At 46.4% G+C, this 16,750-nt stretch overlaps 1 protein-coding gene across 1 annotated transcript in view; it reads left to right on the plus strand.

Moving 5' to 3' along the window:
• MEI1 (meiosis inhibitor 1) overlaps positions 1-15,003 on the plus strand; it is a 38,613-nt gene extending 23,610 nt beyond the window's left edge. Inside the window, 12 exon segments of the mRNA XM_009875860.1 lie at positions 1-187; positions 2,550-2,715; positions 4,709-4,813; positions 6,424-6,534; positions 7,204-7,385; positions 9,787-9,868; positions 10,314-10,519; positions 11,188-11,269; positions 13,277-13,383; positions 14,245-14,376; positions 14,732-14,843; positions 14,846-15,003. The exon segment at positions 1-187 is cut by the window's left edge and continues 29 nt beyond it. Coding sequence (XP_009874162.1) covers positions 1-187; positions 2,550-2,715; positions 4,709-4,813; positions 6,424-6,534; positions 7,204-7,385; positions 9,787-9,868; positions 10,314-10,519; positions 11,188-11,269; positions 13,277-13,383; positions 14,245-14,376; positions 14,732-14,843; positions 14,846-15,003 — 1,630 coding nt within the window.
• The last annotated feature ends 1,747 nt before the right edge of the window (positions 15,004-16,750 follow it).

The raw sequence follows: 16,750 nt of genomic DNA on the forward strand, positions 1-16,750 counted from the left end.
CTTCCTGCGCTACCCTGAACTTATGGGGAGATTTGGACACCAGGTCCTCCAACTCTGGTTTTCCTGGGGAGACGGCAAAGAAACCGAGAGTAATGAAGCTGGTTTTGGCGCATCTGATCAGCTGAACAGTGGTAACCCATTACTTCCCATTCTGAAGAGCAATTCCAGCATCGTACTTATTTTACTGGTATGTGACTTTCACAAGGACAGGCTGCTATCCTGACCCTGGTTTGGGGGGCTTTTTGGTTCTTTAAAGCTCTTAGTACTTTTACGAGGCCAAGGGTTCTGCCAGAAGGGCCCATGTGTGTGTACGCAGACATCCATCTCCCCAGGAAGCCTGAGATGAAAAATGGGTCCGTGTAGCGTGTTAGCTCTTTCTCTGTCATCCATCCACTGTGATAGAGAGGTGTCTTCTGGATGTTGCCTCGGAAGGAATCTGAAGGGTGCTGCTGATGTATGCCATGAAAAACCCTGTTCCTTTCTCTGTCGATATATACATCTGGGCACTTCAGATTCTTCTGTGGTAGCCTTTCAAGAAGCTGTTTTGCTGATTTGGGAGCAATGGCTTACTACTGAGAGATGAGAAGGGTATGAGGAACAAAGAACTGAAAAAGTATCATGCAGAGAAGAGGTCTTGAGGGCATGGCTTTCTGTTTGCTTGGGGTTTTAATTTTGTTTGGTTTTAACTGGAGAGTCTTGTCAGAGGTTTTTGCAGTACTCTTGAGTTTTCAGGACTGCAAATACCACATCTTATTGCTCTTAAAAGATAAAATAAAAATCTTGGAACAGGGAAAATTAATCAGTGCAGGGGAGAAGGGGTCTTGAAGTAGCAGTTTGTTTGCCTTTGGCTGATGTAGTGAACCCTGTTAACCCATGTGACCATGACAGATTCCAGGTCCTGATGGCTGTTCAGAGACCACCTCTCACTTTTGAGGTGAGTGTTGGTCTCTTCTCCCAAGTAACTAGTGACACGACAAGAGGAAATGGGCTCAAGTTGTGCCAGGGGAGATTTATATTGGATATTAGGAAAAATTTCTTCACTGAAAGTGTGATGAAACATTGGAACATGCTGCCCAGGATGGTGGAGTCACCATCTCTGGAGGTGTTCAGAAAAAGAGTAGACGTGGCACTTCAGGACATAGTTTAGTGGTCATGGTGGTTGGACTTGATGATCTTAAAGGTCTTTTCTGGCTGTTATGTTTCTATGATTTCACCTCTCCCACCTGCCCTGTCACCCCTCCCCATCAATGGCCACTTGTCCCATGACTGTTCATCAGTCACATCCTAAATACTTGCTGACATTTTCACAAAAGAACATGAGATTTTCCTTTAAGAGCAAAAGCTAAGAACTGGGATGTTTCTTCTCCAGTCTGTTAGAGAAATTAAAACAGGCTGGAGAAGAATGTCATATGGAGCAGATTTATGCCAGCAGAGCTGCTTGTGCAGACAGCTTCCTGCCCCTTTTTCCTGAAGGTCTCAGAAATGGGCAGGAATCAGGCTCAGAACTGGACAGTTTTTTTTTTTCTGATACAGGCAGCCTATTCTTATCTTAACTGCTTTCCCTAGGTATCGGGTCCCACAGCCATTTCCTCACCATCATCCCAGTTTGGATGCTTAACTACTGTGTGTGTGATAGGGGAAGGCTGCTGGGAAAGGCAGTAAGCTGGGAAGGCTGCTGGGAAAGGCAGTAAGGTTTGCTTTCTGAGACCAGGTTTCTCTTTACCTCTTTCAGCTGGCTACCATTTGCAATGCAGTAGCCAGGACTGCTGGGGGAAGAGAGGAAAGGTAGTGCTGAGACAATACATGTTGAGACAATCATAGTATGTCAGCACTACCAGGGATTTTCTGCTTGATCTTTATGGAACTGCATCTGACCATGCTGTGCAGCTGAATTTAACATTAACAACAAAAGTGCACCCAAATTAAGACTACTGGCTCTGAGATTCAGCTCAGAGACTCCAGACAGAGCTTTGTGGTCAAGAAGTAGGCTCATGGGCTGCATGCTGCGTACACGACTCTTCCATTTTCTGCAACTGAGTGATTGCTTGTCTGGTTTATGTACGTTTCATGCAGTTTAGCTGTTCCGTTGCTACTGCAGATACAAGGCTGCCAGCCTTTTGAAAACGAGTAACTGTGGACTGACTCATAAGCTTGATTTTAGGTAAGCATCTTTAACATGCAACCTGATTTTTCAAAACAACAAGGAGAGCAGAAGTGCCAGAGGGTCTGTACTCTTTAACAGGGCTCTGGCTTTAGGATCTCTCTTATCTAAAACCTTGGCCTTAAATATGTGTTACCCCGACACTTGTGGGCTGTACTGGAGTTACATAGCCCAATGCATTCTTTCAGTGGGGTGTTACACAGAGGTGCCTGCCAGCCAAGAGTCCGTCTGCTGTATTCAGTTCTCTATTTAATCAGGATGTACTTAATCTGAATGGTGCTTTATTAGGCTGTTTCCCATGGCACACGATTAGCATAATAGTATTAAATAGCTGTGACTTCTGCCTAATCAAGGCGGAAAGGTAATGTGTATGCTTCTTCACTCGCAGGACCTGGTCTGCTCGAGCTCTGTGGAGGTGGCTTGGAAGGTGTTGATGACTCTAAGGACCTTCCTGGAAAGAAATGAGGATGTCCTGGTCTGTGACCTCCTCCGGAATCAGTTCCTACAGATTTTGCAGGAGCTGCTGGTACAGAGCAGCTCGACCTCCTTACAAGGTGACTCCTGTCTGTGACTTGGTCTTGCTGTAAGGTCAACTGGCAGGTTAAATGGCTGAAGGGATGCAGTCTGGGATCAAATGGTTTTGAGCGGCTTCAGTACTTACTGGCATAAGAAAATTTATGTACAGACCTGTGCTGATTTAGTTTCCTTCTCTAGAGGTTCTTGTTTTGAATTGAGAGAATATTTTTTGGATTTAGGTTGTTCTGGCTTCAAACTGTGATTGTTAAACCAAGGCCAGGTTTTCTTATACTATCATAAGTTTTCAAGTGGAGAGCTGTGCTGGTAAATCTCCCAGCTTGAGCAGAGGCTCAGCTGCTGACTGAAAGACATCCTCTTTCTTGTCTCTTTTCTCTGCAAAACAGCTTGGTGTGCCTTAGTACACTTGGTTCCCAGGGCACAGGGGCTGCGAGCAGGGATTGTTTGAATTGTTCATTATATTGATCTCCAGACAAGAACTGTGGTATTACCAGCTCTCACGATTTTATTAAATCTCTCAAAGATTTAGAGAGGTTGTGGGTGAGGGAAATCCCTCTGTTTTCCTTACTAGCCCTGGCTATGGAGTTGGGACTGTTGTCCTGTCATGAACAGTGCAAAGCAGCCTGTGAGCTTGAGCTGAAGAAGGGAGCAGTGCTGGGATAGGGGCCAGCACAGCTTTTACTTATGGCCAGTGACACTTATGAGAGCCCTGCTCTCTTTATAATGTTTTCCTATGCAGTAGTTGGACAGAAGCAACAAGAGAGAAAGTGTTATTGTCCAACCTCCAGTAGGCTGGAGAAGAGGGAGGTTGAAAGCAGGAGCATGAGGCTACAACATTATAGATAAAGAAGGCAATGTTGGCATCTGCTAGATGTGATATTGTTTGGAACTGTGCGCATACAGACTTGCAGTGTCCCTCTGTGGCTGATCAAGGGGTTCCGGGGACTGTGGGAAGGCAAATTGCCTTTTTCCTATTGCAGAAATCAAACTACTGGTGATGGGAGACAGGACATTGGGCTTGAGGGGTTTCTGCAAGATTTGAGCCCTTCTGCTGCCACTAATATCCCCAACTCCTCTTCATACTATGTCTTGAACTCATTAGCTGAGCTACTGGCAGCCCTATCCAGAAAGTCAAACACCAGATTTACCCTGGAAACTTGATTTCCTTGTCTCCCAGCACATGGGCAGCTCTCTGTGAGGTCTAGTCAACAAAGGGATCTGCACCCCTTTCAAACAGCAGCCTGCTCTTAGGCAAGAAGAAGGCCCAAAGTGGGACTCCATCAAGAATATGTTAACATTAAAAACACCAGTAAATGTTTCCTCCTCAAAACCCAAAACTTTGAGCCTTTGTGAAGACGTTTTCTGGAGGCAATAATTGCTTGCTCTAGGTATGTCTGTGTACACTACAAATTCTTTACCTGTTTACAGTGCTGTGGAAGAGTGAGTAATATAGAGAGTTGCCCTGAGTGTTGGTGGTCAAAGCATCTCCCTTCTCCTCACGTACAGATGTACCATGTGGGGCTCTCACTTCTGCTCTCTTTGCTCTGCCCTGTAGGGTGGGATGGACACAGCATTTTCCTCCCTCAGAAGGTGGAGAAGAAGAAATGCTGTGCAGCCAAGTGCTCTGAGGTGCTGGGCTTCTATCAGAGCATGGGCTGCCAGTGATGGTTGAGTAGATGGGAAGAGGGCAGTCAGCAAAGGACTGGTAACTTCTAGCTTGTCAGGGGTGTCAATTTGAATATGCAGTGGCCATGGCCCTTACATGACCCCAGGCCCTGTTTTCCCTCCTCTTTTCTCTGGCCAGCCCACAGTGGCAGGAAGGAGGCCTGATCCAGAGGGAGCTGCGGAGATGAGAATTAAGTTGGGAGCGTGTGTGTGTCTGTGTAAAGGGGGAGTACTTCATTCCCTAACCCACCCTCATTCCTGAGCTGGAAAATTAACAATTTTTGGCATGCCTTAAGGTACAACAGTTCAGAGTTCGCTGACAAGCTAATCTGCCTGTGCCCTTCTTAGGTAACAGGAACCTGCCTGTTTTGATGAGCCTCCTTTTTCTGGTGCAGCTGCGGAGCAAGGGTGTTAGGGAGCTGGACAGCACAGATTTCAAGCTGCTTCACCAGGGTGAGTCTGTGCATCCATCCATCTTCTCTCAGGGGGCTTTGATCTGTGTTTAGTAATTATTCCATAAGATAAAGAGGGGCTGGCTCTTTGTCTTTTGAGAAAGGTGTACTTTGCATTACAGTTATGGTTGTTTTGGCATACTTTCATAGCCAAAGCATTATAAAGAGCCCTGGTTACCAGTTCAATCAACAAAACCCAGGTTCTCTGCCGTTTGCTTTTACAATACATTTGTTGCCTGAAACCTCACGAGGTAGCCAAAGTGTTCTCCTGACCATGACATGATTTCAGGGTCTGGGACTGTTGTTGACTTGGCATACAACTGATGTGCTTCCTGAAACATACTTCTCCATCCACACTTGCTAACACACTCCTGTGAGGTTCAGGCCCTAGGGGTGTCTTGTGAACCAGCCATCAGGGACCAGCAGCCTGGGGAACCTGGGCTCTCCTTTGAGTGTGAGTCCAGAGTACATGAGTCCCAACCTGCTGCAGGACTTGCCAACTCCACCCCAGAGACGTGGAAGAGCAGCCTGAGTTTGTTTATAGTCAGCATGACGTGACCAGCTCTCTTGTCTGGTGATCCTTACTCAGTGACTTCTCCCTTCTTACTTGGCTATTGGAAGTTTGTGCAGTCCATAAAAAAAGGGGAGATACTAGGGGTAAGTTCAGCTGATCCATCTTCTTGTCTCTTCCTCTCTTTGACAAATTGATCTCTACAGCAGATTTGAAAGCCTATCCCCTTCAGTTTGAAACGTTCCATGTCTCAGTTCTGCCTGTGTTGCCCTTGTAAAGAAGCAATGTTTCACAGACATTTGTTATCCAAGCGGACTGGGGGTGTGGAAAAGGTGTCCTCCTTGTACCAGCCCTTTTTAGCTGCTGTGATAGCAGAGCACAGCTCAGCTGCTCCCAGGAGTCACAAGTTCCTTCTGCTCTTGCTTTCTGCTCCATATTTTTCAAGACGAATTTCCTCCTGCCCTAGCTACCCCCTTCATTCCTTGCTGAGCTCGCCAGGCTATGTTCTTCAGGGATGGATGTGCAGGGCGCCTTTCTCTGATGAGGTCTATGTGAAACCAGCTTGTAGATGGAGGGATGTTAGGAAGCGTGTTGATGTGTGTTTTTTGAGAATTGCTTACTCAGACTGCAAGCTCTTCAAGAGATCTCCTATGACAGTTTTGCTGAGCCTTGCAGTCCTGGATTTCCCTCCCAAACTCTTGCTAAAGGTTGTTCTTAAGTGTTTGGTGTTTGCAATGAATATGGCATGTTTATTCCTAGTGTGAGCAGAGTTGGTGAGAGTGGAGAGCACATCTCCCTGTGCCATTCCACAGTCTGGTCACCATGTGAGACAGGCACGGGACTGATTATGATTGGCCTAGTGTTAGGATTAAACTCACTCTGTGGAAACAGGTAACTTACAATCTGTTGCTCTTGGATTCATTACTGACCAATGCAACGTGTGCCCTTTAATATGCCTTTTTCTATCCCTTTCCCCTTTATCATCCTCCACTGCACTCTCTGGTCTAAAGCAAACACTCTAGGGCAGATACCTATTGCTTTGTACCATGCTCTGTTTATTTTTGCCTTTTTTTCACGTTTCCATTTTCTTTTGTTTCCAGTCAGTAATCTCTGTGGGAAATGCAGGCCAAGGGACACTGACCTCCTGCAGCCATCCTTGAATTTTCTGTACTGGAGCCTTCATCAGACAACACCTTGTAGTCAACAGAGAGGTGAGGCAAGATTGTGTTGATTGCTAAGTTAATCTCGGTGGGTTTGTAGCTTGGCCATCAGAGACTGCATTCTAATTATCTGAGCACATAAGTTGTATTTTTCACCTTCCAAACACAGTGTTACACTTAACAAAAATCATTTTATATTTGGGATGAGGTTGTTTGGGTTGAGGGTTTTGATTTGGTTTGTTTTTGCTGCCTTCTGATGATTCAGGAACTGGCTGCTGAGAGACAGAACCACTGTATTTTTCTTGTTTGTAAACCGCAGCAATGGGGTTTCAGTGCCTTGTTTGAAATGTTCTGATATTGCATGGTTCAAAATATTACATAATAATAGAGAACAGTTCTAACCAGACTTCCAGCTGTGTTAGCTGAAGGCTGGCCATTCTGCCATGGTTCAAAATATTAGGTAATAATAGAGAACAGTTCTAACCAGCCTTCCAGCTGTGTTAGCTGAAGGCTGGCCATTTCATTAGTTGACCGAGTGGTGGCCTGTGCTGAGGGAGATGGATGCCAGCGTAGCTGGACAACTTTACTCTGATGAGCCCTGGCAGCTGGGGCTGCTGCCTCACTGCAGCAGGGGTGTGCTCTGCGCTTGCCTTCTGCTTGTCAAGCTGGTTTAACCTGTGCCATCCCGTCAGCCTCTCTGATTATATCTCTCCCATGCAGCAGTGGCTGTGCTGCTCTCCAATGTGTCCTTGGTAGACCTCCTGCAAAAGGTTTTGGAGTGCACCTGGTTGCGGTCCCCTCCCTCCGAACCTGCTTACCTCTCACCTGAGGATGCCTTGCTGTGCTCTGGATGGCTGTTGGTTGCGTCCCTCTTACTTTATCAGCATCGCTACAATACTGAGGTTAGAACCACTCTAGTGTTCAGATCCAGGGAATGACTAAACCTTAAAATAAAGAGAATATTTTAAAAAAAATCTTTATTAGCAGAGGACAGCAGTTTGCTTTGGCCTGGAATATACTTGCCTTGGTTGCGCAAGTTGTTCCCTTATTCACTTCTGCAGCAGGACTGGAAACTGGCGTGTCACTAAAGGCTGAGACCTGAATCACTGGAGAGTTAGAGAGGAGCAGAAATTCTGGGAGAAAAAGTGCATGCCCAGCCCTCCTGATCTAAATAATTTTCTTCTTCAGGACAGAGCAAAATACATTCTAAGGCCCTTCTCAAGGGAAGGCTGGGGTGGGAGACACAGCTTCCACATTGTAAACTTCTTTTTTAATACGGAAATGGTCCGTAGTGGAACAGTCAAAATTCAAACCTATTATTGGCAAGTAAGTGTTCAATATTAGCAAGCTCTTATGAATGTGGGCAGCTGTCATTGTATTTGATGCTTTGCAGTCCAACAAGAGAGCTAAGCTGGAGTTGTCAGCTGATACAGGGATGACAGCTTTGAAGGAAGCAGTTTCTAATGCCAGTACAAGGGGATGATGTTTCCTTTTGAAATGTCTACTCAGGTCTCTCTCCCTCTCTTGATAGGGAGTTAAAGGAGGTAAGCAGGGTAGCACGTGGTGAGTTGTGAGCTCTGCTCTTGCCCACATGCCCATCAGGGTGTGTTCTTTGGGAGTCGGTGCGCATGTTTGCAGGTGACAAAATCACATTAAGGCCATGCGTGTGTCTGCCCAGAGGCAGGGGTTGGTTTTCTAATGCTGAGGGAAGATGTCTTCCAAAAGGCTTGGTCAGACCAAGTCTATTACCTTGCAGCTATGCTGCCTCTGCTTGGGTCTTACAGCATGGCACTTGTACGGGCTGTCAGTTGTGTGAATTCAGAGCAAGACCTACCCGTCCCTCCTCTGTTAACTGCTGAGCACAACTTATGTTCTCAGTTTCGAAGTCAGGGCCATGTCTGCATGGTCAGTGTTGTGCCAGTCCCACAAAGGATTCAATTCTAGGGGCTAGTATTGAGCTTCATGATCTGAGAGTGACTCATGGCTCATATTGATCCCTGAAGTGCAGTCTTTTAGTGGCTGATGAACCTGTTTGACTTCATCAATACCTTACTGGCTTGATGTGCTGTAATGTGCAATCCAGTATCCTTCTTGCACCAGAGATGGGGAAAGAAACTACAGATACAGGTGGCAAATGGACACAGTTCAAGGCTGCTTCAGTGTTTCTAATCTTCTGCTGAGGGAGAAGGAGGGGAGATAGGAGAAGGACTCTGTTTTCTTGCTTCTTTCTGCTGCTCACTATAGCTGAAGTTGCATAAAGCATCCTGGAGGCTCTTGTAAGAGAGCTTTTGGCTTTTGTGGCTGTGAATGTGACCTGATGCCAGGCTGTCTCCTCAAGCCCACAGGTTTTTAGAGAGGAACAGAGGCTCTGAGAAATGGCCACATTCATCTCAGGCTGATGTTAATAGCAAGGAGTTGTGTGGCCACAGCAAGCTTGCATCCTAACTGTCTTACTGCTACTGGCTTTTGCAGAAGCCTGTGGATAAATATGGGTCATGAATGGTAGGCTATTAAAGACTTCGGCTTATCGGTTTTTGGGCAAGTAACCACTGCCACCCTGTTACAGGAGGTACTCCTAGCTCTCCAGTTGAATGTTTCTTTCTTCAGAAGATGGTTTGAAGGAATCAGCTCTGTGGTTCTTATGCCTGCCCTCCCATGCCAGCTCTCTGCCTTGCTGAAGAGCTTGAACCCTTCTGGGGCTTTATGAGGCTTCATGCCGTTGCTGCTGGATGGCTGCTCTGTGGGGAAAACAGCGTATTGCAGACTGCCTTCTCAAGCCCACCTTTCCCGTTTCCCCTAGTTCTCAAGTCCCTAACTTCCTCTGCCTCCTTCACTCACGCCATAGTTACTAGCCCTGGGCTTTCTGGGAGTTTCCCAGCTCCAGCAGGCAAGGACCTATTCTTGTCACTGCTTGCGTTTGGCTACCTGGCTCCATGGTCTTGCTGAGTGGCTGTGTGGGTCGGGTACAGCCATGTTTGGTGGTGGTTTTTCCTGCTACTCTATGTGCTCAGCAGGCTGACAGCTGTGTGCCAGAAGGCCTGCAGGGAGTAGTGAGAGTGAGACACGCAAAGAAGTTACGTTGCGGTTTGGAAGCTGCATTGGGCTGGGAACTGGTGGCAAGTGAAACTTCAGGGCTCAGTGATGTGACTGCCCCATCTGGGTCAAACTCCTGAAGTCCCATTGTTGTTGTTCCCATCTTTTTCAATGAGCGCCAAGGGTTAATGTCTGAGGACTTTATGTAGGGAGCTTTTTGCCTGATCTAAACTAGCAACATTTTTTCTCTTCTATTTCCTTCTTCTCTAGGTTCACCAGACTCTCTCTGTAGACTTAACAAAAGTCCTGAATGCAGTCATCTTCAGGAAGAAGCAGCCAATCCTGCTGTTAGGTATTTTGTGTCTCTTACAGGGATTTCACTGAAAGCAGCTACTAGTACAGGCAGCAAGGGGGAACTGGTGACTGTGGATTGGGATAGTGGAGGTGCTGGTGAGAATCTGGAAGCTTTGGTCCATTTGGCTTTGGGAGTGTGGAACTGATGGTTTCAAAGAGTAAAAAGGGAGTTCTGCTGTGTTTGAACAAATCCTCCTTGGAGGTTGGTAGTGACATCTGGAACTGAGCATGAACTGGGATAGCATCTCGAGGGAGGAGACAAACAAGAGAAGTCATGTTGCTATTCCTGTCTGCAGCTGTCAGCAGCTGCTGGGCAACTCCGATGGGCCCTTAAGCCCAAATTTTCTCTCCTCACCCTCTCCAGTGCTATTGCATAGGCACCAACACACAGGTCAGGGGAGAGGAAAACACTGATACACACTAATAAGTGGCTTCCTGTCTAGTGAGCATCATGCAGTTCCTGAGATCTGTCCTGCAACAGAACTTCTCCTCCTCCCTGCTGGTGATCGTTCGCCAAAACACTGCCCAAGGTGCTACAGAACCACAGCCCTCATCACTGCAGGATGCTGCCTTGCACCCCCTTGCCACACAGCAGGTCTTCTCACTTGTCATCAGTCTGCAGAACCTTTTGATGCATGTCCAGCTGCAGGTATATAAAAATACGACTTTTGGAACAACATTAGTGTTGGGTACACTTACCTGAGGAGAAACCACCCCATTACAGAACCAAAGGGGCTGCCTTTTTTTAATTTTGTCTTCTACCTCCACTTTCCATCCCTTGGAGACATGTGATGATGAAGTGGGAAAATGCTCTTGCTGCAGCGTGGTGCAGCGAGAAAGAAGGTAAATCCAGCTGTGCGGTACTCCCTGCTGCTGAACTGGATAGCTGAAATTCCATGTACTAATGACAGTCTCTGTTTTCCCATCTCCTGCTCTGCAGGCACACCACAGCCATTGGGACAGAGGTGGGAAAAGCGTAACAAATCCTAGTCCCTCCCCCACACCCATGACAAGGTGCTTTGGGGGGTAGTACATCAGTTTAATATTTCACTCTCTCAAGCGATGTTGGGCTCGTGTCTTTATTCTTCGAAGGCTGTTACTCATTTTTTTTTAGTCTGAGAATAAGTAGTCGTGCCTTTGTCTGGCTTCTTGACGTGACAGATAATTTGCAGCATGTTGCAGCCCGTGAAGGAGATGAAGGGTGTTATTTTCCTGTGCTGCCTGCTCTTCAGATCCTGCCACTTTTTGAATTTTTCTCTTGTAATAGCTGTTGATTGATTTTTATTCTTTTTTTTCTTCGCCATCTTGGTATTCCAGAAAGACTTGCTGCTCTCTCAAGCTGTGGTTGCCTGCCTGGAAACCTTACTGGAATACCTGTATGTTAAGAACCAGGATGTTGGTAAAGTTTTCCTGCTCTTTCTTTTCCTGGGTTTCCCTCCCATAATGATTTTGAGTTCTTTTATCTCCATCTTGTAGCACTCTGGAACAGATGTTTAATGAGTTTATGCCCAATAAGAAAAATTATTTTTATGCCTTAAGTTAATTGTGTGCTTTGTGGGATGAAATCACAGTGCTTGGCTCCCCTGCAGGCATGAGCCCTCACTTTGGCTTTGGACACCAGGATGCTTTCCAAAAGGAAAAATGTCATTCCCCACCCCCCAATATGGTAAGAGTGAAAGATTTAGGTGTGGAAGGAGTATAGGAATAGTCTTTCACTCCCAGGCCAACCTTTAGACCATAAATATAGGGAAGAGAGGATCTGAATATGATGTATCTTCCACATGGAGAGCCTCAGTCACAGTTTGGCCCTCAGAGAGGGGAAGGGAGAGCAGAGGGCTAGGCAGCCTTAGGGAATGGAAGCTGGAAATTCTAGATTTCCGGAGGCGAATGCAGACCTTGGCTTTTGGAGTCCATGTCAGACCTAATGCATACCATGGTAGCAGCGTAACATAATATGACAGCGTTATACAGTTGAGTGAAGGAATAGACCCTTCTGCTTATTGTCAGCCTCCTGCCACAAAGTCCATGTGCTGCCTTGATCTTAAAAAAGACAGAAACTTCTCTGTACCCTGATCCGTTGAATTCAGTCATTTAAATGCTAAGAGAGGAAATGGAGTGAATGAACACCAGACAAAAGGGACACTTGATGGCAGAGAGGCAGCAGCTGAATGAAGATGTACTGCTGCAGATGAATGACAACCAGGAGCAGAAGGGAGGCTATTAAAAGACTGGGTTAAAAAAAAAAAAAAAAGTGTCACGTTTTGAGGACGGTCCACTGATTTGGGATTACACAAATGAAATGCTGCTTCAGCAGCAGATGAACCTATCACTTTGACTGCCTGAGTTTTTGCTGTGGTGCAGAAGTTCACAACAGCAATAACAGGAATCTCCTTATTTGAAGCACAATGAGGGTCATAGCTATGTTTGACTGAAAGATGCGAGAATGTGGCAAAGAGTGCGGCCTGGGCTCTGCCTCTTGGAGTTGCCTCATTTGAGACTTTCTAAAACCCTCTCCTGGTTCAGAGATTTTTCCAGATGTGCAGAGCAGGCTCAGTGCACAGTGCCGTATTTCCACCAGCTAAAAGATACTGCCAAAACATTTTACATGAATTTCTAGCGTTGTTTTCCTATAGAAAAGATTCTTGTAGTGGCATTAGAGAGGTAACATGACTGCTGCCAGTGGAAAAGGGACCTTTCAAAAACTCTGATGTATTGCCATGGGATTACAAGTTATATCTGCTGACCTGTTGTACTTGTTCATCCCTTGCTCCTATACTGCAATAAATACAAGGTAATAACACTTCAGTTCAGTGAGAGACTTTGTGCTGTCACAGTGACCTTTAGCTTTACCTCTGTTTATCCTATATGTTCCTTATTAAGAACATTTTCTCTACTTGTTTGCATTGCTGCCATCAGCCTGGCTGTTCCCCATGGTTGCTTTCTGGTGCAGATCCAGGCTCAGTTTGTGCAGCTTATATTATAGGGCTTTCTTCATTCCCCAAAGGGTATTCTGCAGCTAAATAAAACCCATGGTCAGGAAACTTGTCCTCATATTGAAACCAGAGGGTATTATTTTTAAAACCCTGGGCTAAAGATATCCCCTTACTATTTTATGACATGCACCCCAGGAGAAGGTTTCTCTTCCTGTACCAGCATAAAGATGGACAAAATGCATTTTCTGCTTTAAAAAGCTATTAAGCTCTTGTCCTCATGACTAACTCTTGCCCAAAGAGTGGCAGATTAAAAATCAAATCAGAGCAGAGCAAAATGCGCCCTTACTGTTTCACGGCACGTGTTCTAGACGAGAAGACTTGGGGTCAGTATTGAAGACTGTCCTTATCTGGGTCCAGCCTGTCACTTGGCTGATTTTAAGGCTGTCATTAATTGGCTTCTCCTTCCCTTCCAGCTCTACATGTTGCTTCACAACCCTGGCACAGGTTCCTGCTCTTTACACTACTCGATGGGGGCCAGAAGTCCCTTCTGCAGCCGGTGGTTCTCAGGCTGATGACTTTGGTGAGTGGGGGAAAGGCAGGCTGTTCTCCATTTTTTCCTGTATGTCAGTACAGTACATGTGGGTCAGTTGTTGGAACTTCACCCTACACACACACACAATCTCAGATACTGCTGTAGCTTTGCCTGGCACTATGTCCGTGCCCTACAATACTGATATTTTCAAGTGAAGTTCCCTTCCATACTTGCAGAAACTGCCCACTCTTAGTCCTTTCTTCTGGTGTTTGTAGCAGTTTATTATATAATCTATTTATAGATTATATAATTATATAATGCCTGGGGAGGACCGGGGAAAATCTCCAGAGAACATGCAACTGCTGTTACTGGCTAGGGAGCATGCTGCTCTTTCTGGAGAGCAGAGCTCTGCTTGACATAACAGCTTCTCTCCCTGTCTTTGACCTTCCAGACCTGACTTTTCAGCACAGGGAGCTGCCACAATCTATTACCTTGCTGTCCACAGGGTTTGTGAGCAAGAGGGGGAAATGTGATCCTACCCAGCAGAAATACTGATGATAAAGCCCTCAAGGCTGTGAATAAGAGAAAGGGGTTGTTAAAGTGAACCTTCACCCTCCAAATACAGTATGAGTCTGTGAATATTTGCTATTCTTATTTCACTTTTAAAAGGTTTTCTGGTTTATTTTAGTTCCTTCTGAACCTAAACCAAAATAAGTCTGGTTATAAATTAGAGCACTGTCGACACACATATTTGCAGTGTTTCTGATAGAAGTGGTATAAAAATCAAGCCCGTGGTTAAAGTGCTGCGGCATCCATTTACATAGAAGAGATCTTTCGAGGAGACGAGTCACTGTTGGAGCTTGTGGATCTTTTGCTGTTTAATGCCTCTTATTTTTCCCTTTGTCCAAGTTTCTGAGATATCAGAGCAGCAATATTATTTCTCAAAAAGAAATTAGCCAGATTCTGCAGGAGGCAGCAGAAGCCAACTTAGCAGAGCTGCCTGAGGCCACGTCTTGTGCTCTTCACCTTTTCCTTTGTCAGGTGAGAGAGCTGCGACTGCCTAGGAAAATAAGATGGGAATCCCTGGGGGTGTGCTTTAGCCTTTGATGGGAAGCCATAAACTTCCTTTGAGGAGGTTATAGTAAGATGAAGAGGAATTCTTCAGCTGATAGCTTGGCCTACTGCCATGAGGGGTGTACAATGAAATTGGAAAGGGAGTGATGCCAGCAGCTGCCTAAACTGTGTCTGTATCATCGTATCAGGTGTCCCCTTGATTCCCTCCCCATATCAAAGTTTGAAGGTCTCATTGCTCTATGTGGAGATGAAGGAGGGAGGGATGAAGGAACAAGCCTGTTTCCTTTTGGTCTGGAAATCATTCTTTCTTCTGACTGCTCAGGTTCAGAGCAGTCGTTGCCAGGTGGAGCCAGTGCAGTCAGGAACCGTTCAGACCTTGCTGGACCTCCTGGGACAGAGGACCACATGTGGAAAATATCAGGACATTGTGTATCCTTTGCTGGGCAGATGCCTTTGGTAGGTGATGTGAGAGCAGTAGGTGTAACAGAGGTGGAAGGGGTACTCAGTCTGCTGTTCTTTCCCTTGTTCCAGCTGAAAGCAAACAGAAGTGGAAAAACTCTGAGTGGTTGCTGCACTTGCCTAATTTTGGGATGACTTCATCATCCCCAAATTGGAGAAGACTTTTGGGAAATGAGGAGACTTTGAGGATGAAAGATGGGTCTCTGTGCTGGGATTACATTAATCTGTATGGCAGAGGTGGTATGATGAAAGGGGAAAAGGCCAGGGAGCCTGTGACTTCAAAGCAGCGAGGATCCCTGTATTGATTTCCCCAGAGAATGAGCAATCACTTAACCTCTGTGTGCATGATAACTAGCACCAGAATGCCCATGAAGTCATGGAAATTCGAAAATGGCTCGAGCTCTTTCAAAGCACAGCGAGTGTTTAGAAACTGTCAAGTGGAGTTACAGAATTTTAGTGTGCTTGGCCTTAGAGTTCCTTGCTGAGAACTGAATCCCCCTCTTCTCCAAGGCTGGAAGCAGGGGCTGCTCCCAGAGTAGCTGTGCAGAAAGAGGAAGTCTGATGGAGTATTTATTTCTCAAACTGTCTGCTTTTGCCTTCCTGTTTTCATCACACTGCATTGCCTCAGACAGGTAGCAGTGATGGAAATGGTCACTGGCAGTGATTTCCTGCTGGGGTGGGGACTTTCTCCGTTGTGGCACACTGACATCAGCCATGTGCTGGGGTGTGGTGGGTGAGGCGTCTGTTATCTGTGAGGAGTAGCTTGTCCTCGTCCTTATCCCCCATGTGATACTACTGCTCCATGGTGAGAACCTCAGAGCACAAGTTGTCCAGGTGGAGACCATCCAACGCCATGAGGTTCCTCTCCACTGCCTTTGCTTATCTGTACAGGGGTGAGGAGAGATGGGCAGGAGGTCTTGTTACACTGCTGAAGTTGCTTCTCACTTCTGGCTTTTCCATGCGTGAGGAAGCCGTCAATTCTTGGGTTTGGACACGCTCAAAGTGCAGCAGTGGTGGCTACCTGAATAAGATATGAGCAAAGTCAAAATCTTCTGGTGAAAACCAAGCTTTGACATCAGTTTTGTTGCAAAAGAACTTTCTTCAGGTTCTCCCACACTGGTGTTTCTCACATGTGTTAGGAGGCGGTGAGTTCCATGGCTTGGGAGGGGGCTGGTTTAGTAACAAAAACCTCCTGTCAGCAGTGTGTCCAATTTGGGAATTCTCACAGCATGGAGTTTCAGCCACGCCTTCCTTTCGGTTTCCACTCATGCTGTCAATGACAGATGTCTGGGAGGTGTGGCGGTGTCCCTCTCACACATTGGAGACTGAAATGAGGAGACAAGCTGCACGCAGCAGAGAAACGAGGCAAGAGTGGAACAGAAGACCCCATCCTGCCTTTTATTCTTACTGAGTAGTAGATAGGAGAGGGACGAAGGAAGTAATTTATTTGTTGCTCCATTTCAGACAAAGGTTTGTTGAAAATCGTTTATAAAGCGCTGTTACTGCAATGGCTCCTCGTTTCCTTTTCTGTGTGGGATGAAGCTTGGCTGATGCCCCTCAGTTACCAAAACCCAGAACCGCTTGGTGAAAATGGTGCCGTAGGTGGGTGGCAGGTGCAATGGAAGAGGCACCTGCTCACCTGCCTTAGCTGGCGGTGCTGCAGGTTGTCCCCTTTTGCGAGGGCTTTGGGGCTCTGCCAGGACCCCTGGGGAAGCAGAAGCTTGTCCCGCTGTGAAGGGACTTCTAGTTCAGGGACGACCGCGGCCCCGGACGCCCGGTTGCCTCCGAACTCCATAGCGCCCGTTTTCCCTTGGGGCTTTAATCACTCATTCCCTCGCTGAACCAGGGGGGAACCGACGGGGCTCGCATCCTTCCAGCCCCG

This window comes from Apaloderma vittatum, unplaced genomic scaffold (genome assembly GCF_000703405.1).
Source record: "Apaloderma vittatum isolate BGI_N311 unplaced genomic scaffold, ASM70340v1 scaffold4649, whole genome shotgun sequence".
NCBI classification, from domain to species: Eukaryota; Metazoa; Chordata; class Aves; order Trogoniformes; family Trogonidae; genus Apaloderma; species Apaloderma vittatum.